Consider the following 20,926-nt stretch of genomic DNA (forward strand, 5'->3'; position numbering starts at 1 on the left):
CAGGTTCCCTTTATTACCCACATTGTACGTATTGTCAGATCTCATACCTGTTAAAAGTACCTGTTGCAGGGTAATGCTGTCTATTTGTGGAACTGTAGCTTTGGTATGCAAATGGTATGGCAAGACTCTCAAACCAATGTGGAAGTGTCTCCATAGGTTGTAATTTGATATACTTTTATGGTTATTTTGGTTTGTTTCTGTTATTTGCTATCTCCTTTTATTTATTGTAAGGTGTCCTTGGGTGACAGAAAGGCACCTATGAAATAAAATGTATTATTATTATTATTAGAATGAATGAATATTAACTTTAAGCCTTAATGTAACTTGATTGGGTGAATAGAGACCAAAACCGTTTATGTACCAGGCTGTAAACATGTTTATTTCAGCATTTTTACATGGGGGTGTATGAAGAGTGAGACTGTGGCAGACCAATGACAGTTTGAGCCAGGCTCCGCATTGGTCGGTTGCCGTTGACGTGCTTATATTTCAGCCAATCACGGCGCTGTGGGCGGGACTAAAGATGAACCAGCGGAAGATTCAAAACGAAGATGGCGGCTGAAAATGATCCTCAAAACAATCACAAACTGGGCAGAAGGTACCAAGGTTTCTCTTAGTTTGTGGTCAGTTAGCCACGCTTTAAAGCTAATATGTTTCTGTGATGATTAGTGTTAATGAAGTGTATTTGTTTTTAACTGCAGTAATTCATTATTAGGCTTGTTAGCGTTAGCCACCGTAGCTAACCTAGCAACAACTCCATATGCTAACAATAGTTTTTACGTTAATTTGCGCTACGAGCTGCAGCCCCTTTCTGTTTTAATCAAGTTTAAGTACTTCAACTTTTAATTTGAGCTGTTTCGCTTCAACTAGGGGGACAAAGTGCAGCGTCTTCATCAGCCAGGAGAAGCCAGACGCGAGCCAGCCTGTTATTTTTAACCCAGACTTCTTTGTGGAGAGGCTGAGACACGAACATCCTCAAGTGTTCACGGAGCTGGTGCTTAGCAACATCACTCGACTCATAGACCTGCCCGGGGCCGAGTTTGCCCAGCTCACCGGAGAGTCTGAGCCCAGGCTGCCCAGCGCCGGCGGCTTCCTGCGCTCCTTCAACTTCCTGAAGCGGAAAGGTTAGAGACCAACGAGGACAGATTTGACAACGTGAAGAAGATACTAACATTTTAAAAATGAAAAACAATAAGTCAAGTCAACTTTATTGTCAATGCTGCTTTATGTACAGGACGTACAGAGTATTGAAATTTCGTTTTCCATTTATCCCGTGCAAAACAGCATAAACATGACATATAAAATAGAAGTAAAAGATGTAAAAAATAAAATCTAAAAATATACAACAAGCTACAGACATCCTTGTGGCAATATGGCACAGTGTAATGTATACACAGTGAGGTATATCAATAAAAGTTACATACAAATGCACAAAGTTTGCATGAAATTGATACAAATCTTAACCTCGTGTTCATTTTTAAACATGACTTATTATGACTAATGCAAAGTCTGTTAACGTTTAAGTTTAAAACGTATCGCTCTTGCTCTTGTCTTAAACAAGATCATTCAGAAAGTAATATTTTGTGTCACGTCTGTAGGTACATAACATCAGCAGTTATGTCCTTTTTTAGAGTTTAACGTTCAGCACATTCAAATGGTTCGTTATGTCAACCGAAAAAGCCAAATCTGCCAGCCATACAGTGTCTGACAATCCTAGCAGGCCATAAATAATATATTATAAAAATGAAGCTTGAGCCTGCATGAAATGTGACTGCAGGCCGTGATTGGCCCCCAGGCCGGACTTTTGGACATGCCTGGGTCAGACCAGTGAGGCCATAAATGTGCCTACAGTCTTTGAAACACTGTTTTGTTTTATTATATTAAGTTATTGCATTACATACAAATGGACCACTCTTCCCATATCTACAGTTCTCTCAGTAACACATTAAGATCATTACCTAAATACTGAAAATGGTTTTCACAGTATTGTCACATAAGGAAAAGAGAAGCAGCACCTCACAATTTTGAAGCAGGAACAAGGAAATGTTTATATTATTTATTGAATGTTACAGTGGTTGTCCATTAATTTCCTTTTAATCAACCAATCAATAGAAAACAATCAGATGTAAGTGACCATAAAGTAATGGTAAACCTCCTGCAGACTACACCTTTTTTGTTTCCTAATCTGTCATATTTATTTATAAGTAATGTATTATGTTTCTTCTGTTGTACATTAAAGGTAGCAGCAGGCCCATGTGGCAAATGGAAATTATAAAATGCATCAAATGTAATGCATTCATTTGTACACAAAGGGTCTGTCAGTCTTACTGTGCCTTTTGACGTCTTTCAGATAAAGGAGTGGTTTTTGGTGCACCATTAACTGAAGAAGGAATAGCACAGATCTATCAGCTCATTGAATATCTGAGTAAAAGTGAGTATCATTTCATGTACATCTGTCAGAAGGAAAATCTGTAAGCTTTATATGTCAGACAAACACCATGATTTAATAATCTCTTGATATATCAAGTCAAATTGGTTTATCAGTCTGATAAACCAATCTTTAACTCTTAAGACTCATAAGAATTTGATTTGTTAAGCAATAATACTGCCTTCCAACTCTTAATACTTGTTCTCCAACTTAGAGAGCAGTGAATTGACATGAGGTCATGGTTTATTTCTAGAAAGAGATGATGTCATTCACTGAAAGTGGACCCTCAAATGCTTAGGTCAATAATTTATCTGAAAGCACTCTGCTCCTGCTATCTTCATCCTTCCATTTCATTCACTCCGTCTCTCTCCTCACTTTTGTTCCTTTTGTCTCTGTGTCTCCCTCACTCTGTGTCTACCCTCCTACACACTACATCTCTTTTTTCCCACTTTTTTCCCCTCTCTCCATATTTCCCTCCTACCTCTCAGACCTTCATGCGGAGGGGTTGTTCCGTGTGCCAGGCCACAGCCTAAGACAGGCAGCCCTGAGGGAGATGCTGAATGCTGGAGCAGAGATAGATCTTGAGACAGGCGATTTCCACCCCAATGATGCTGCTACATTGCTCAAAGTCTACCTGGGAGAGCTGCCAGAGCCTCTGCTCACGCACAGACACTATCATGCTCACCTGAAGATTGGAGGTGTTTGATTCATATTCACATCAATGTAAAGTCAAGACATTAAACTAAGCCCTGTTCTTTTGTAATAATTCTCGTTCCTGTTGTGTCCAGAGTTGACTCGATTTGATGATAAGGGGGATAAGACGAATGTGCCTGATAAGGAACGTCAGATTGAGGCATATCAGCTGCTTTTCATGCTGCTCCCACCAGCTAATCGCAGCCTGTTGAAGCTGCTGCTGGACCTACTGTACCACACTGCTCGCAACCAGCACATCAACAAGATGTCTGCTATCAATCTAGCCACAATGTTTGCTCCACACATCATCTGGCCCAAAAATGTAAGGCTCTGTCACATTTATCCTCTCTATTTGCAATCAAGGAAACCTTCACAGTTTCTATGTCGTGAAGTCTATATAATAATGTAACAATGTTCTGCGCTGCTTTTTTTTTTGTCTCAGGTGATGGCAAGTGATCTGCAAGGAAACATTGAGAAACTCAATCAAGGCATAGCATTCCTCATCAGGCACTCACAAAAGCTTTTCAAGGTACACACATTCACAATCTGGTTTTCTGGAGATGAGCCCAGTAAGTTTAGTTTGACTCACTTGCCCACAAAAAGCAACATGATTCTGTGCTGTCCCTTTTGTCTGCCTGTTAGGAATAGCAACTCGAAGTCTGATTTTCATTTGTGAAGGTCGTCTGCATTCTGTACTCATCTTTAATTTTACATCAAAACACAGACCAGTTTTTCCGATTAGTTCTCACTTGAATAGATAATTATACAGTCCATCACAGCTACGTGCGTTTGAGGTTTTACCTTTCTTTTTTTTCCTTTTTTTTTCAAACTGCGGTTTGTCTTTGCTTTTGAATGAATCTTTCAGACCAAGTGGTGGTGTTGTTGCCAGGGTTACAAAAATGCAAACAGACTAAGCAGAAAGAATACTGAATTTACATGTCAAAGAGACATCAACAAAGGGTATTTGTTTTTTAAGCCTCCTACAATCAGGAGCTTTTTATATCACAAAGATTGGCTTATTATTCTTCATGCACATTAATATAGTATATTGACGTGTTGCAGCAAGCATTGTTAATCTGCTAGACTGCACACACAATATACCCTTCTAGGTGGAACATTGACAGCTTGCATATGTTTTATTGTGAATATCTAGATATCAGTTGGCAGTCTATGGCAACCTGGCTTAGTTCTTCAAAATGATCATTCCGTGGAGAAATTAATTGACATGTTTGCTTTTATTGAAGGCACCCACATATATCAAAGAATACACCCGCTTATACTTCACAGGATCAAAAACTGTTCAATCAAAGGTGAGTGTTTTTTTTTTTTTTTTTTTTTTTTTTTTTATCTTTTCTTTGTCCTTTCCTATGTTTCATCTCAATAAAAAGTCCGTATTAGCACTCCATTTAATTTAGCTATAAAGCAACTTTCAGAGCTCGCACTGTTATTTGTTTTACTAACTTTTGAGTGTCTGGTTAATTTTAGGTCCTTCATGTCCAAAAAAACCTAGAGAGGCTTGTATCTGCTACTGGGCACTTTCAAAGCACCTTAAAATTAAACTTGTTGAATACTGTGTTATCCTGAAAGCTGTTTGTGCAGTGTATGACTCAGCTGTACACATTTTCAGAATTTAATTACAGAATTTGAAACATCTGATCATGCGTTATGTTCGACCTTTCTAGGATGACTTGACACTCTGTTCTCGGATTAGAGATGGGCCCATGTCTGCAATACCGCCTGCCTCCCCTTCTCCTTCCATGACAACAATCGGAGGAGATGTCAGCAACACCTGCACCAACCGGTCATCTGAGTCTGAGAGCTATACTGAATCTGCTCTCAGAGAGCTGTACCAACAGGTCAACAACATGCCCGAGTCTGCCAAAAAGAAGAAACTCATCAGACAGGTATGGTAGCTCAGTGTTGCTACATAGTGGGGAGAAAGATTACACAGATCAATTACTTGCACTGAGATGTTTTTTTGTTTTGTTTTTTGCATGTAGTTTGAAAAGCAGCACTTGCAGTCGCCTTTGGCTGAGCCTCGGACACCGTTCAGCAGAAAACATTGGCGTTCACGCTCTCTTGGTGGAATTATCAAGGTGTGTTGAATGATTTGATAATTATGATCTTGTGTACAGTGATAGCTTTTGACTTTTCAGTTTTCATACTTTTTTGTTTGTATTGAGAAAATGTTATTTGTTACTTTTATTATTTGTTGCTATTAAACAATATTTTGCTCAGAGTTTGAAAGTTTTTTTTTTTTTATGAGAACAGAAATGCATTCAGCATGTTTCTAAGGGTTTAACATAAAAATTTCTGCTCACTGAGAAATCTATCTGGTATCTTTAATACAGCCATAGCCCCCATAATGGTGTTTAATCCAAGTAATGTTTTTTGTTTATAATGCAGAGGAAGGTTTTAGGAAGCCAAGTATTGACAGAGAAGGAAAACAGCAGACTGCAGAGTCCCAGTGGTTCAGTTGATGGCCAACGAAGAGAAAAGACCAGCTGTGGAGGAGTGAGTATTGTATTGTTACACCACAAAGCAAACCTCAGACTAACCATCTGTGCCTTGTGTGACATATCATTTAAATTATAATCATGCCAGATGTGATCATGTAGGTTACAATAGGTGTATCCTCACATTACAATATCAGGATGACTGACTCTGCAGTCTACTCTTGAAAATGGTGAAACTGCCTGTAGCATTCCCCATGAAGATTATGAAGATGTACGTGTTTGGGAGAAAAGTTCAAGTGGTATTTCTCTTTTATTTAAACCAGACCAATTTAAATGTCACACTTAAATTGCGGTAGAGCACGATTCTGTCCTAAAACTGTCATCAACTAGTAGTAGTTTTCCTGATGACTGTGCTGAAGGAGTTTTCTGGCACTCTGCTTCTGGCCATCTGCCTGCGACTACCACAAGCAAGCCTGGCCTTGCTTTGACTCAACTGCTTTCATTCCAAATGATGTCGTCTGCTGAAAGGATTAAAAGTGACCTTATTGTTTTTTGTTTTTTTTTTCTCCCTCTTCAGGTCATCCAGGATTAACCATCTTTGTGCTCTTGAAGCAGCTAACATCAGTTTGACTGTTATTTCAGAGGTATCTTCTTGAGGTGTGGACACAAACTAAGCTTGTTTTGACACCCCATTTACGTCTGTACACAGCTTTCAAGTTTAAATCCTAAAGGTTCGTAAGATATCAAGGAAATCACCAGATGATTGGTTGACATGCTTTATCTTTAACCAGTGTACAATTTCTTCATTCATTTCTTTCAGCCCACACAAATGTGTTGTTCATTTGTGAAGTTCTGCAGGATGCCGATATGTATTTACACCATTGAATTAGTGACTATTTAGCTTTATCTTCAACTGGACGTGTTTATTTAATTTGCGAACCCACTTGTATTTATTTTTTATTGGTCATCTGGAGTCATCTGGACCCAGTGCAATCACATCTATGCTCTATTATGTTAAATTTGTTAGTAAGTTTAGTTCAACTCACAGTCAGTGCAGACTGTTCAAGACTTTTATTCGAAAAGGGTTTAATTCAGAGATGTGCCTTAAAGTGAATATATCTTAAGTTACTGTATAATGCTTTTTTATTATTTTAAATTGATATTTTTCCTTTAATTTTCTGATAGCTTTAAGCTGAAAGTTTTAAAAAGAATTAATTCACGTGTCAGTGAAGTAAGGGAGTGACGACTAATAGAAGATGGGAGATAACGAGGCCAAAGGACCAGCTCGTGTATATATCATATGAAAATTAATTAATTCTGTTTCCACTTTAGCTCAAATCCTGGGTGTCAACACTGTGATACTTTAAACTACTGCTACTTTAACATCCTGGTTTTGCATCTTTATATTTTAGTTTTTCTCGGGCCAGTTTGGATTCTTATGCAACATTGTATACAGTTTAATAGCTTTATATATATTTATGTCTTTGCAGTTATTCAGCTATTTAGTGCAGGATTTTTTAAATTCATTTTTTACGTTTTTATTGTCTATTTTTATCTTTTTGGTTTGGTTATTTGCAAATGAATATGAATTGTGAATTGACTTCTATTGTGGTTGTTAACCCAGGTGCATTCTGGGAGAGTTTGAGCCATTGCCACTTTTAAAGCCTCCTTGTTGTCTTACTCTTTCAGTAGCAGTTTCTACGTCCATTGTCACTCTGCCGAGCTGTTACAATTTAACCATAATGTGACAATTTGGTCAACTTCAATTGACCATGTACACTGATGATATTGATGCTACTGTGAAGCTATGCAATTCACTGTAATTAAAAGACAACAAGCTGCACTCTGTGTTCGTCTGTTTATTTGATGTCTTGTGAAATGTGCTTTAGCAGGATGTGAACATAATTCTGAACCTTTTCTTGTTTCAACACTTTTCCTAAATGGTTTGGTAGGTTTTAATTTCCTTTCACTCCCTGGATGTCTGAAGCTGCATGATGCTGTTTTACTTCCAACCACAAGGTGATGCTGTTTAGCTGCAAATAATTAGTCAGCTCGAGCATCTTCAGTGCATCATATGCTTGATCCATTTAGAATAGATACATAGAGGTCAATAATGAGAAATAATCTGCCTATTAACTAAGCGTGTGCTGTTTAATATTCTATTGAATGTTTGAAAAAAATCGAACAAAACTCAATCGGCAATGTATAATTAAAAACCCCTTTTTAATATATACAATATTTCCCTTTTTAAGATAAATTTTACTTTACGCTTCTCTATCTCTTGCTTTGACATCTCCTAACTTTAAACAGTGCATCTCCTAAAGCCAGAGAGCAGTCAACAATTTTTTTTTTTAGTAGCCTCTGTAGCAAATAAAACAAAAAATTCAAATAAAACAAATGTGACAGTGTACGTGCTGCAATTTACAGAGATGTCAAATAAAAATACAGTTTCAATCTTTGAGCATAAATATAACCAACGATGATAAGAAAAATACCCACAAGGCCACTAAAGTAAAATAAAACATTGTTACCAAAATCGTTGCTGTTCGCAGTAAATGATTTGCCAAAATTGAGCATACTTTACGGAGTTGGAGGGTGAGTGGGTGGATAGTAAGAGTGGAGGCAGCTCTCCACAATAGGAGGAATGTCTCAGTGTGTCATTATGGTGTCCATGTCAATGCATGTTTGGTATTGTAAGTATATGTTGTAAACATCTGTGAGAATGGGGCTGCTTTTCTTCATGTTCTGTAAATATACAACAGACATCTTCCATGATAGGAATAGTATTGTTTTACAGCCAAAACTCCAGAGGGGTTTTATTTAGCATTCTTGCCCCAGAATGAGCATGATGACTGTAAAATGAGTCAGAATACTGTAATCAACTTTACATTATCTGGTGTGCACACAAAACCACAAGCATATATGATGAGTGGATGTGATTGTGCTTTAAATGTATGCACTCAAATACCTTTCAAAGGGAGCTAATTCTGTCGAGAACAGTGAAATACCAGTAACAGATCATTTGTGTAAAATAAAAATAAAAAAACAGTTCAAGGTTAAAATACTTTTGTAGACTCCTGCATAGTTTTGTAAAAAATAAAAAAAATCGGCAGTGGAGGAATTTTTCTTGCCCTTTCCCTGAAGTGAATACAAATAACTTGGTTTTGAAGCATGCTGTGGATTTTTCTGGATGCTAAATTTGGTTTCTTCCTGTTTTCTCTATCAAGCACATTTCAGTGTTGTGACTCAAGCATGCAGGAGCTAACCGATTCATCCCTCTATCCAGCCACGGGCAGCTGCCTGCTTCATGTTGATGAAAGTTTGGCTCTTTGATTTCCAACTTTGGGTACAAGTTGTAGAACAATATTTACCAAAGTCCACAGGCTACAGATAGATTGTGAATTTTTAAATTGGGTGCCATTCCGCTTTAATTGCTGTTAGTTCCTCATCAGTTGTTTGTGAGATCTTGTGTTATCCAAACCCTCCTCTCCCAGACTAATTGTAAATTTCTGCCATGTCCTCCCACGGCTTTGAGAGCAGCAGAATAATTTCTGTTGTGTATTTGTGTGCATTCCTATCACGACTCTGTGAGAGCAGAGGGACGTTACCACCACCCCCCATTACCACTAAACACCACTGTCTCCTCTTTAATTAGCCATTCATAGAGGGAAGATCTACGCTGCGCTGACTCTTTTAACAGGACAGATGGGGCTTTTTTTTTCTGAGATGTGTATGTGTGTGCACACCTGCATGTGCACAAATATGCACATGCACTGAGCTGGTCAAGCAACAAAGCCAAGAGATTCACACAAACCCCAGTGTTTTTCTACTCGCATCTCCCCTGCCTATATCTTTTTTCTCTTTGTGTCTTTGTTAGTTAAAGTGAATGGGGTTCTTAGGTATATGTGACAGTGCTGATGTTTATGTTGGGAGGGATCCACCCCGCAGCAAAGCCCTCTGTAGAGTTAGACCAGAGACCAAGAAGCTCGAGTTGAGCTAAAGCACATATCAAAAAACAAAATAAACTGACAGATGCTATGCAAATTAATCTATGAGCCAGTGAATAATAATTAGCTCCATTCCTATCTGTGAATCTAAATAAGTGCCTAATGAGTCATTCTTGATTAATGCTGAATCAGGTGCTAAAGGGCAACAAAGCAATAACTTCCTTGCTTGCCATTTTTTGTCCCACCATGTTAAATCACAGGTTGCAACTCTGTACAGTGCACCACTTTACACAAGGGAATGTAGTAAGTGATACTCATGTATAATAGCAACACTGCTCTAGTATTAATTATTGGTTTTGTGCCTTTTAGTAGTGGGTTCAGCGTTAAATCCACAGTATCTCATTATGTAGGTGATCAGTATGCAGATTCACAGTTATCCAGGTTCTAATCAATACACACTGGTTCAATAGGAAAGTCTGCTCCAGGGACGGAAAGATACAAGAAGTTGTTTTTGCTCTTTTTCTCCTTGGTAACGTCTCAATTTTCTGCACCTTATTTTAAAGTGTCACCATTTGTTTTATTGTGTGGATAACTGTGAACAATGCACTTTGGACTGAACTCATAAAAACAAGAAGTCTGTTTCCTACCCACATCCAGAACACTAATTTTAAATTCCAAGAACTGCAAATCAATATGGATTTGGAAAAGTTTCCTGAAAGCTACAATTACATTGTCAGCAGTGGCTGGACTCTAATATATCCTCTGTTTTAACTAAATGTCAACCTTTTCAAAATAATATTTACTAAGAATTCTTTTAAAGTAAATAATGGCCCACAGATGCTGCTTATCATTCAATTTTCCCTTCTCAACACGGTCCAGTTTATGTCTTTAGGCTTTGAGTCCACTTCAAGGAATGCATGGTTCTGGCATTAAGAGAGGAACTGTGTGCCAGTTACGTCCATAAATCCAAATAACAGAGCAGGTATGGCTGTGAGTGTAGCTGTTTGTCTTTTCATTTGTATATATTAGGATCTAATTTCTGTTCTTGTTCCTATGCTGAATTTAAAATATAGTGTTGACTTATTTTTTATGGCTGCGGTTTGCCTTCCCAACAGATCATGAATATTTGTATGTCTGTCTGTGTTTGTGTCTGCTTTTCCACCCCAGATCCCTGCTGCAGCTTCTGTCTGTGTGGCCACACTTGATCTACATGTTAAGACCCACATTTACGGATTATGTATTCCGGGTTTTCGCCTCCAAGGACTGAGGTGTTGATTCCTCTCTTCCCCAGTGGATATTCCTTCGTTACATGCACACATTCACACACACTCACACAGACCAGTCTCCTCACAGCCTCTCCCTTCGGGCAGGGGTTATGCAGTGTCATTCAGGTTAGGTCTCTCTCTGGGGGGTTCGCCTGAAGGCAAACCTGAGAGAAAAGAAGGAGTGGAGTGAATGAAAAAAAAAACCCAGAAAAAGAAAGATACTTGGGAGTAGATTTGTATTGTGAATAGAATCAAGGGAATGAAAGAGGGATCTCGAGAATGAGAGTGAGTTCAGGCAGGGTTCTGGGGTGGGGGGGTGTTGTGTGAGGAGGGAGAGGAGTGGGGGAGGAGAGGAGGGGTAGGGGTGGAGTCGGGGGCTCTGCTATTTGTAGATCCTTGTGATGGATGACTGGTGTGTGTGTGTGTGTGTGTATGTAAGAGAGAGAGAGAGAGAGAGAGACTGGCTTTTTTTCCCTTCCTGCTCTTTCCCTATTCCCTCTCTCTTCAGGCGAGCAGAGCAGAGCGGGACTGAGTAAGAGGAGGACAGAGACGCAGACGTGCGCAGACCAGAGCCACAGCAACTCCACAAAGACAAGAGAGGAGAAGAGTTTGCAAGGAGAGAATAAGAGAAAGAAAACAGCTTTTTTTTTTTTTTTTTTTTTTACATCAGCAAACTGTGGTGGATATCATACCTACATCAAAAAGAAATCTAGAAGAACAAAAAGGATTTGCTTTGCTTCACAGCTAAGAGGAAAATATTAGTATTTGTTATAGTTTTGTTTTCTATTTATATTCACCACAAATATAGAATAATTCTAGAGGACTTACAAGGTGTAGTGGGACTCTTTTGCAGAGAAGAAACAAAGGTGGCCAGAGAGAGAGAATTAGAGGTTTGTTGAAGAAGAGCTGGCTGCAGTGGTGGTGAATATGCCCGTTAGAGGTAGCTGTTTTGGGGCAGGTATGGGCAGGCTGGCTGGGCACCCACTCTGGATGTGGGTGGTGATGCTCTCTGCTCTGCTCATGGGCAATGCCAGTGCCTGCCCAGCCCTGTGTACCTGCAGTGGCACCACAGTAGACTGCCATGGACTGGGTCTCAGAACCATGCCAAGGAATATCCCCCGCAACACTGAAAGACTGTGAGTACCATCTGTACTCTAGCTCCTTGTTTGTCTACGTGTGTGTGTGTCTGTGTGTGTGATAGAGAAACTCCCCAGCGGTGTCCTTCTGTCTTCTGTTTCACTTCCTTGCTATATTGAATTGTATTATAATGCTTGAATATATTGTAATGGTGCACATGACTTTGCTTAGACTGAAAGAGAACAATAGCCCTGCCTGTAAAACTGTGTGTGTGTGTGTGTGTGTGTGTGTGTGTGTGTGTGTGTGTGTGTGTGTGTCAGTCAGTCATTCACTGGCATTCCAGTCAGGTATAAATAGGCATGAGGGACTGGAAAGAGCAGGAGCAGATGTGTGCCTTTCACATGTGTCCATAATTTTCTTACCTGCTTGTTTATGTTTGCTGCATGTATTTTTTTTTTTTTTTCATTATTTTTGCTAAATTCTGTAAGCAAATAGATGGAGCCTAATTTTTGCACATTACATACATTTAGAGATTAAAAAGTAAAGTTTGACTTGAAGTTAAAATCTTGAATTATTGTAAGACAGAAGCAGATATGCTGTCTGGTCAGTGGTCAGTTTAGATTTGTTAATATTTGGGAATATGTTTCCCCGTCTCATATCATGTGTCCTGTCTGTGCAGCACTGTGCCTCTCTTTACCTCCCCCCCTCCCCTTCTCATGCCCCTGAACACTCACTCCACAAATTGTTAAATCATGTAGAAAATTAAGCAAATCTGCTACTTAACTGAGTCTTGCACGAGGATCACGTAGCTGTCTTGTAAAACAGAGGGAGGATGGGAGACGGAGGGAGAGGTGAGGCAGACGCCGGCTTGCAGAGTGGAGTTTCTCTGTCTTTTCTGACATTCCTCTGAAATATTCATCAGTAAAATCAGAAGTGAGGAGTGCAAGGGGAAATAGATTGTTCTATTTCAGCTTTTAGAATATCAACCCTGAATAAAACATATGGTGGGAACCGAGGAGAGAAAGCCTGTGTCAGAGACAGCGTTGGCATAGTGGGAGCTAGCTGCATATTTTATGCTTTTCATATTTAATTTCTAAGAACACTTTTTTTTTATTTTGGCCTGGCGGTCTACATGTTTCCGGGTTGCTTATGTGCACATGCCAGTTCAACACTGAAGCAGAGAGGAAACATGGTCATTTTGTGGTTTCCTTTTACATGAATGGCCATTCACACTGGAAATATACCCAACCCTCCAGTCAAGAGCATTTTTGTGTTAAAAGTTGTTTGTGCATTCATAGGTCATGTACAGCAGGGGGTTTTATCGTTGTAACATCTCTGGATGTCTTCTAGCACACTCAGGACACTGCATTTTAAACATGATGCGTATAAAGGTCACATGTAATTTATTCCTGGGTTGTTGCCTTTTTTACGCGTATGTGTGTGGTGCTGCTTGTATTAGCTGTGTGTGTAGGTCATGTAGAAGATAGGCAGTCTCCACGGAGAGGTAGTACTTAATAGAAATTGTTCACTTCTTCGGGCCGTTACATAGGGTGATTCATCAAGGTGTTTGTGCAAGTCAACGCAGCCCACCCTGCCTCACATGATGGCCCCATGTGCATAGCTAGATTTATGTGTATGTATTTGGAAAATGTGCGTTTATCCGAATGAAATTGTGCAGGCGCTCCTGGGGTCCAAAATGAGTAGTGACTTTGTGAAGTTAAAAGAGTTAAAAGAATTGTCCGAGAAGTTATTGGCCCTTGTTTTCAGGATGAAATGTTACCAGAAGATTTTGCTTTGTTGAAATTGATTTAACTTGTTGTTACAGAATGTTACTTGCCTCACTTTAATAGAAGGAGGTGTATTATGTGCTGGGAGGGAAAGCAGACGCAGTCTAAAAAGAAAAGCTAACAAAGTAAAAAAGGTTGCACTTCACTCACTCGCTTTGCTCTGTTTATGGATATCTGTGTGAATGCATGTGTGTGTGTGTGTGTTTGTGTTAATGTATACAGGCTGATGCTTTTTGGAGATAGAGTGTGTGTGTTAAAGAAGGAGGGGGTTGGTTTTGGAAGAAAATGTGTGTGTGTGTGTGTGTGTGTGTGTGTGTGTGTGTGTTTGTGGGGTGGGGTGTGTGTACGGAGGGTGTTGAGACAGACAGCAGAATCCCATTTGCACTTGTCAGTGTGGGTTTGGATCAGGTCTGACCCCTGCGCTCCTCAGACTGAAGCCTGTAATGAGACTGTGAGCTCTGCGTATTAAAATCACACCCTGCCTCGTACGGGCCACCGGCCGCTCCCTCCCCCTCCGCTCCCTCTCTGCATCTCTTCTCCCTTGTCTCTGGGCCTTGGCTATATTCATCTGCTGTGGCAAAAAAGCGCATAGTAATCACAATGATATCAGGTTCTGCTGAGAGAATACCAGCACCTGTAAGGCTGATTAAAGTGACTCTACACAGACTGTAAAGGATGATAGTTAAGCATTTCAGTGTTCAGGTATTGACCAAACCTGCAGCTGGTCTCTCTCTCCCTGCTTTATCTCTCCAACAGCCCTGCTGTTTAGATTAAGTGTGTGTCTCATCTGTGAATGAGTTGATTTGCAAAAAGGGGAGGAGCCGCATGTGTGTGTGTGTGTGTGTGTGTGTGTGTGTGTGTGTTCATCTAATTGCAAAAAGCCAGTGTATTGATGATGGGTTTTTTTCTGTGCCAGAAAATACCATGTACTGAGATTTGGGGGCATGTTGGAGCTCCTCCAGAATAGGGAGGGAAGGTGGAAGCTGCACACCATATGTGTGTGTGTTTGTGTGTCTGTTTTCGTGCGTGCCTGTATAAATTCGATGTTCACTTGTGTTTGTTCATAAACTTGTGCATGTGCCTCCATATGTGTATGTGCATGCGTGCTGTGAATAATAATGTTAGATGAAAACACTCGAGGTTTGGTGGTGGTTGAAGATGAGGGGCTCCATCGCTTCGATAACCATGTTTATGTATTTGGGGGTTGAAAGTGGGAGGTGTGTGAGTGTGTGTGTGTGTGTGTGTGTGTGTGTGTGTGTGTGTGTGTGTGTGTGTGTGTGTGTGTGTGTGTGTGTGTGCATGTGCCAAGGAATGCCTGCGGTGTTTTTGGCACCAGCATATTGCTGGTACAACTGACAGCTCACCGGCCACCTGATCCATAATTTACCCTGACAAGACTGAACACAGCCTGGCCACTACCTGCCAACTCTGGCTATGTGACTAAAGAGGAAAGAGCGAGATGGGAAAAGACAAAGAAGAGGGGTGAGGGGTGGAGCTGTGTGGGGGTCGAGAGCAGGATTCAAGGCGAGGTTGGCACAGTAACTAGTGGTGGTAATCACTAATGAAGGGATTACTGCGCAGAGGAATGGAGAGACATGTAACTTCACCACAAACCTAATGATTTAACAAACAAGATCATGTTATTTATTATAAAGGGCAGAATAGGTTTAACCCCAGAGGCAGACTAAATCTCATTCAGGTCCTCTTTTACAGTCTAATATATCCATCCTCACAGCCGGTAATCCCGTGAGGAGTGATAATGCCTGGAATGAAGATCATTCAGAGAATGTTTATGCTCAGTGGAGGATTGTGAAATTACAGGCCAGGGACTTAGTCAGTTCAATTTACTGCCTGCTCTACACAGCTGTGGTCTTTTCTCTTGCACTGAATCCTGAGGTGGACACCAATCACCGTGGCTGTCTTTGGAGTTCAGTATTGTGTGAGCTGTCTTGTGAGTCCTCTGTCAGACAAAGCATGTGGTAATGTAGGTATTGTAGGCCAAAGTGGTTCCTTATTTGTCAGTCCTCTGTGCTGCTTTTATGGTCTAAGCATTACCTTTTTAAATTTTACATACATGTACCATGAGCGTGTTTCTTGTCTAAGAAGAGCGATGACAGACTGCTCGGCATCAAAGCCAGCTGCTGTGTGTCTAAACTCACCCCAGACCCACTGGCCTGCTCTCCTGATGAGCGCAGCTACTTTATGGAAGTGTTTGATTGCACTCATGAGAGACACACACACGTCCTGCTGATGGGGTCAATGGGACGTGTGTGTGTGTGTGAAAAAAAAAAAAGCCTTGTAGCACCAATGCATGCATTTTTTCATGTCTGACATGCCTATATATAATGTCTGTGTGCACGTGCATAAGTGAGTGTACATGCATGATTGCTTTGCACGGTTATCTAAGAGTGGCTGTATCTCAGCAGACCATGAAAATCGAATTTGGAGAATCCACCTGGATCACCTTTCATCTCTAAGAAGTCCATCTTTCCTTTTAACCCTCCTGGCTAGCCAGTAAGAAGCAGGCAATTGAGAGTGAAGGGGGGATGGATGATGTGGATGTGTGTGTAGGTGTGTGTGTGTGTGTGTGTGTAGGTGTGTGTGCGTGCATGCATGTTAAAATGCACATCAGTGAACACTCTCCTGACACTGTAGATATGCCTTCATAATCCCCATTTCACGCTAGTCAGGATGCTTTTGATGTGATGCAAGTTTGAAAGGAAATTATGGGCAGCAATCCAGATGCAAGGGGCGCTTGAGATCTGCATCCGTCTGCAGACTTATCATATCAGTGCTCTGTTCAGTGCAACATTGGAGTGTTTTAACATGTGCTGCTTAAGTAATTCTTAACTCTCAAAAACAGATTATTTTTACATTTAACAGTTTTAAATCTAGAAAGAGTCCAAGGTCACACTCTCTCTCGGATATATGGCAAACAAAACTAGAAGCATTTTTTTTGCAGCTGAATCCAGTAAATGTTTGTCTTTTTGCTTGAAATATGACTAAAACACAAAAATGTTACAGATAAAATTTCTTTTGACTGACTAATCACTTAATTGACATGTCACTCCAGCTTTTACTGTCAGATTATCTGCTAGCAGATGAGTTCATCTTTGTACAGAGCTGGAGGAATGCAGATATCAGTGTGCTCAGTGGGGGAGAGAGAGTCGAACATTGAACAACTCTTCATTCTTGGGTATCAACAGTATGAGATTCAAGCGCACATGCAGCTTCCATCAAATTACCAGTCGTCAGGGCACATCTGTCAGGCAAACGACCTTTCAGTCTTCTGTGTGGAATAACTGAAACATAATAGATGTGGCAGAGCAGATGTTTTGTCCACATGATACACTTCACAGTCAAAGTACACATTCATACAGCCTAAATGCCTTCATGCAGGACTCAAAGCCACAACAGAACCTTGTCGTCTATCACTGAACAAACTACAGATACAGTAAAAAACCATGAAAGACCCTTCAGTCTTTGCTTCTACTACAACCCTGTGTGTGTACTTGTTCCCAGCCTGTAGCAGTAACACACATGGAACAGATGTTTAATTGATTCACTTCAGTGTGAGAGAGTGTCATAAGTTATCTATGTTTGATCAGAATGTGGCTGTGTGCTTTGGGCTTTCCTCCCTTGTCTTTTCCCTATGTTCTCATCTCATCTCCTGGTTTTTCTTGCTATCTGCCTAGTTTTTGCTTACAGCAGCATCTGCTACATGAAAAAAAAAAACCCTCTCCTATTCAAGGTTGTTGTTGTAATGTGAAGGCCAGGTAAAAACAGCAGAAGACAGATGCTTGGATCCTGGTCCCTGAATTTTACCTGTAGCCATTTATAAAAATGAGGGAGGCTTTCCAAGATGCAGTAGACCCTGCATGTGTCATGGTTCTGTGGCAGGGTTCTGTGTGTGGGTCTGTGTGCAATGCATTTGAAAGATCTGCCCGATGTTTACCTTAATCTTGGTCCTGAGGCCTGACTGAGCAGAATGAAAACTGTAAATAGCCATTTGAGGAGCCCGGGAGCTGGGAAAACACTCTCAGACATCTATGCACACATAGGCCTACACACACACACACACTTAGACGCTCGCTGACGCACAGATACACACTAAAAATGTACAGTTGAGGGCCTTAACTGCTCGTCTGAAAGCCACATTTGAATGGGAGGGAATGTTTTGTTCAAGCTGAGCAGAAATCTGACCTCTTAGTGTGGATAGAAGTGTTCCAGTTAGGTTTAAGAGTGTGTTATTTTGGTCATGGTGGTCTGCTTTCTCTTGCTCTCTTTTTCTCTCATTTTTTTCACTTCCTCAGCTTTTTTTGAAAAATTCTATCAGTAGGAGCTTGTTGCGGGCCCGGATGGTACCGCCTGGTTCCGTAGCCGGTTGGACTGACTAGTATGTAGGTCACTTTCTCCTCACAGTCTACCAGGCCTCATCTCTGTACTGACGTTTCCCAGACAGCCCGTCAGCTCTTCACAGCTCTTACTCGCAACACTCCACCACACTGCTCCACACCGTCGCTTTTAGGCAGCTAACAGCACTGTCAGAGCAGCTCTGTCTTCTTTCTGTCTCTCAGCGACTCTATCCCCCCCTCCTTTCTTTCCTCCTGCGTGTTTCACGGCTGTCACGTCCATATGTTGTAGAATCTGGAGGAGGAGGAATGTTTCACTCTTCCACAGCTTTTCAACCTGTTCACTTCATTCATTGGGGAGAGTGCTTGCTGCTCTGGTCAAATAGCATCACCAGTTTGTGATTGTAGTTAATGAGCATCCATGCTTGGGCTGTACAGGACCTCAAGCTTCTGATCATCATATTGTTTCCACAGTAAGGAGTTTGGTATGCACCGTGCCACTGATCCTCAATCAGCTGGCTTTCTGTCCTCCCTGCCAGGCTAAAGCTGTTCAGGACAAATGGTCCTGTGGTGCTCGCAGCAGCGATACAGAATGAATGCACTGCAAAAAAACAAGCACCTTACTAACTAATTTAAGTTGAATTTCAGAGATGAAGGAGGCAAAATGCATTTACTTCCAGCCTGCATCGCTGTGAGTGTTCAGATAGGAATAGGGGGTGAAAGGAATTTGGTGTATGATCAAAGATGTGCTATTTTCATTATGTCACAATCTATCTACTTTTGTACTGTAACAGCCTGTGAGTAAGTTTTGCATTGACCACAACATTTTCAACACTTTCCCAACCCTGGAGTCCAAAGTGTGGCAGCAATTTTAACTCTTGGATGTGTGAAATTTAAATCAAGTGGTCTGCCGTGTTTTAAGTAATTGATCGTTTTGGCTTGCTAGTCCACACGGTCCCACTGCATTGCATATCCATTTCAGTCCTGCAGTGTTTCCGTGTATATCGACGTGTGGCGAAAAGCTTTGCAGCCAACAGTAGTTTCTCTAGTGATCATTATGTTCTTTTGCTCTGGCCAGCTCCCAACAGAACACAATTGCATTCCCCACAGACACTGTTTGTGTACATGCCAGTAGGTGTGCTTGTGTGCATTCCTTGTTACAGTATATTTATATGGTCTTTGTGCGTGTGTGTGTTTAAGAAACATGTGCACATGTGGATACTTGTATCTGCATGAGTGTATCAGTGCGCGGGCCTTAGCGAGCAGGCCAGTGTGTTTGCTTATCCTCCCTCTAGTCTTGGGGTTTCATTTCATGTAATGTTGCTCAATTCGAACCAGGTCCCCCTCAGCCGAGGGACCCCAGCAGCTGGCAGAAATAAACATAATGAGTTTTTCAGCATTGTAGCAGTGCTCTGAGCCCCTTTGAATTATAGAGATGTGGAGTGGTTGAGCATAGCTGCCGCGTGTCCACCCGAGGGAAGGTGCACCAGGAAGTACTCCCAGGCATCAATCAACTTGGGAGGGAAGATGAGGAGGGATTAGATAGTGATGTCATAAATCCACTTGCTCTGCAGGAAGTGTGTCAGCACTGGGAATCTTTACAGGGTTTCTAGAGGATGGAATGGATTTGACTGAAACAGTTGGAGGTGGAAATCCTTCGCTGTAGGAACTGGGAATAATACCTAATAATTTTTTGCCTCTAAAGTAATACTGCAGTACTGTAATGTGAAAACCCGCCAGTACTACAAAACATCTGTCTATGAACGGAGTGAACGTGCCTTTGCTGCTGTGCCAAAAGCCATTGCTAAGCTTCCTTTGATTGTAAAACAAAGAAAATAGCAGTGACTGATATTGTAGCTAATAAACAGCAGATTTTTCTTTGAGGCAATGTCACCATATATTACTTTGGCATATATTGCAGTGCCCTTATACAGACATAGAATCACAGACAAGCACCACTGACTTCAGATTTTATGCACATCCAGAGTCTATATTCTCCTACTCTTCTGTATTTAAGATGTGGGTTCACCTAGATTTGTTCATCCATGCAGCACCAAAGTTCACTGACCACGTGTATACCACAACTGTGTGTGTGTGTGCGTGCGTGCATGCAAAAAATAAAAATACTTCCTGGTCTGAAACTGATGTGAATCCCAGCTACTTTCCATCAGCAGAGCAACCAAGCATCTTCACAGATGGGAGTAACTCTCCCCAGAGACAGAATATTCCCCTGGGTCAGCAGACACCATCAGATGGGTCAAACACCAGAAGCTGTAGCACTATATAAGGACCATGCGCGCTTATCATAAAGCCCAGCGTGCACTTTATTAGGAACATTTTCTTTTATATAAAAAATACATGCTTGGAAAGGTGAATTTCATAAATATGCAATTTACAGCTCAGTATAGGGTACCTGCAGAAGGTCATTTCAACATGCACAAGTCATCAATCCTCGTAGTAGATGAGCTACATTTGGAACATTATTAACTGGGCAATTTCAAGAACTTGAAACTTTGCATAGTTTATGTTGCAAAATGCCAATGGGAAAGGTCAGAATATGTCATAAACAGTGGGGATCCTGACTAGTTAAAGCATCATAGGCTGCTGGTGGCATTTGAGCATTGCCTAAATGTCACAGCACTGCTGAACAGGTGCATGGCAATATGGTTTTTAAGATGGGCGCTCCCAGCTGGATAATGCAATGTCGTCTGAAGACATTTCCAAGAATGGTAACTTTAGTTTGGTCCCCAGAACTTGAAAATACTTTGAGATGTTGTTGCAGAACAGCTTTGATTAGTCAGCACGCAGAAACGATAGCATGTCTTTTATTACAGGATAAAGCAAGACTTCATTGCTGGGGGAGAGAAGTGTGGTTTCACTTGTTTACATGTGAGTCATTTTTCCACATATTCCCCCTGCCACCC

At 40.9% G+C, this 20,926-nt stretch overlaps 2 protein-coding genes across 7 annotated transcripts in view; both read left to right on the plus strand.

The window, feature by feature from the left end:
- Positions 1-475: 475 nt before the first annotated feature.
- On the plus strand, positions 476-7,417 carry LOC104929876 (rho GTPase-activating protein 19). Of its 2 annotated transcripts, XR_003462324.1 has the most exons (12): positions 491-595; positions 868-1,121; positions 2,348-2,428; positions 2,914-3,123; positions 3,214-3,440; positions 3,561-3,647; positions 4,363-4,428; positions 4,801-5,022; positions 5,119-5,214; positions 5,525-5,632; positions 6,152-6,305; positions 6,395-7,417. XR_003462324.1 is itself a non-coding variant. In XM_019260825.2 (11 exons), exons 1-11 carry the CDS (start codon positions 549-551, stop codon positions 6,164-6,166), a joined length of 1,413 nt encoding a protein of 470 aa, XP_019116370.1. In that variant the 5' UTR covers positions 476-548; the 3' UTR covers positions 6,167-7,417. The 2 variants fall into 2 exon arrangements, 1 of the variants encoding a protein (XP_019116370.1); XM_019260825.2 differs by having other exon boundaries at positions 476-595; positions 6,152-7,417.
- Positions 7,418-11,123: 3,706 nt separating this feature from the next.
- slit1a (slit homolog 1a (Drosophila)) overlaps positions 11,124-20,926 on the plus strand; it is an 83,897-nt gene continuing 74,094 nt past the window's right edge. For 4 of the 5 annotated variants that reach the window (XM_019260840.2, XM_019260841.2, XM_019260842.2 and 1 more), the window contains exon 1: positions 11,125-11,922. In XM_019260840.2, coding sequence (XP_019116385.2) covers positions 11,714-11,922 — 209 coding nt within the window. In that variant the 5' untranslated portion in view covers positions 11,125-11,713. Of the gene's footprint in view, positions 11,923-20,926 lie in introns of all 5 variants that reach the window. The other variant, XM_010744532.3, reaches the window with a different exon arrangement.

The sequence above is a fragment of the Larimichthys crocea genome, chromosome III, assembly GCF_000972845.2.
Source record: "Larimichthys crocea isolate SSNF chromosome III, L_crocea_2.0, whole genome shotgun sequence".
NCBI lineage: Eukaryota > Metazoa > Chordata > Actinopteri > Sciaenidae > Larimichthys > Larimichthys crocea.

Coding starts and splice junctions, on each gene's coding strand:
- LOC104929876 (XM_019260825.2), top strand. CDS start 549: ATGGCGGCTGAAAATGATCCTCAAAACAATCACAAACTGGGCAGAAG. Junction 596..867: donor AATCACAAACTGGGCAGAAG/GTACCAAGGTTT, acceptor CGCTTCAACTAG/GGGGACAAAGTGCAGCGTCT. Junction 5,023..5,118: donor AGAAGAAACTCATCAGACAG/GTATGGTAGCTC, acceptor TTTTGCATGTAG/TTTGAAAAGCAGCACTTGCA.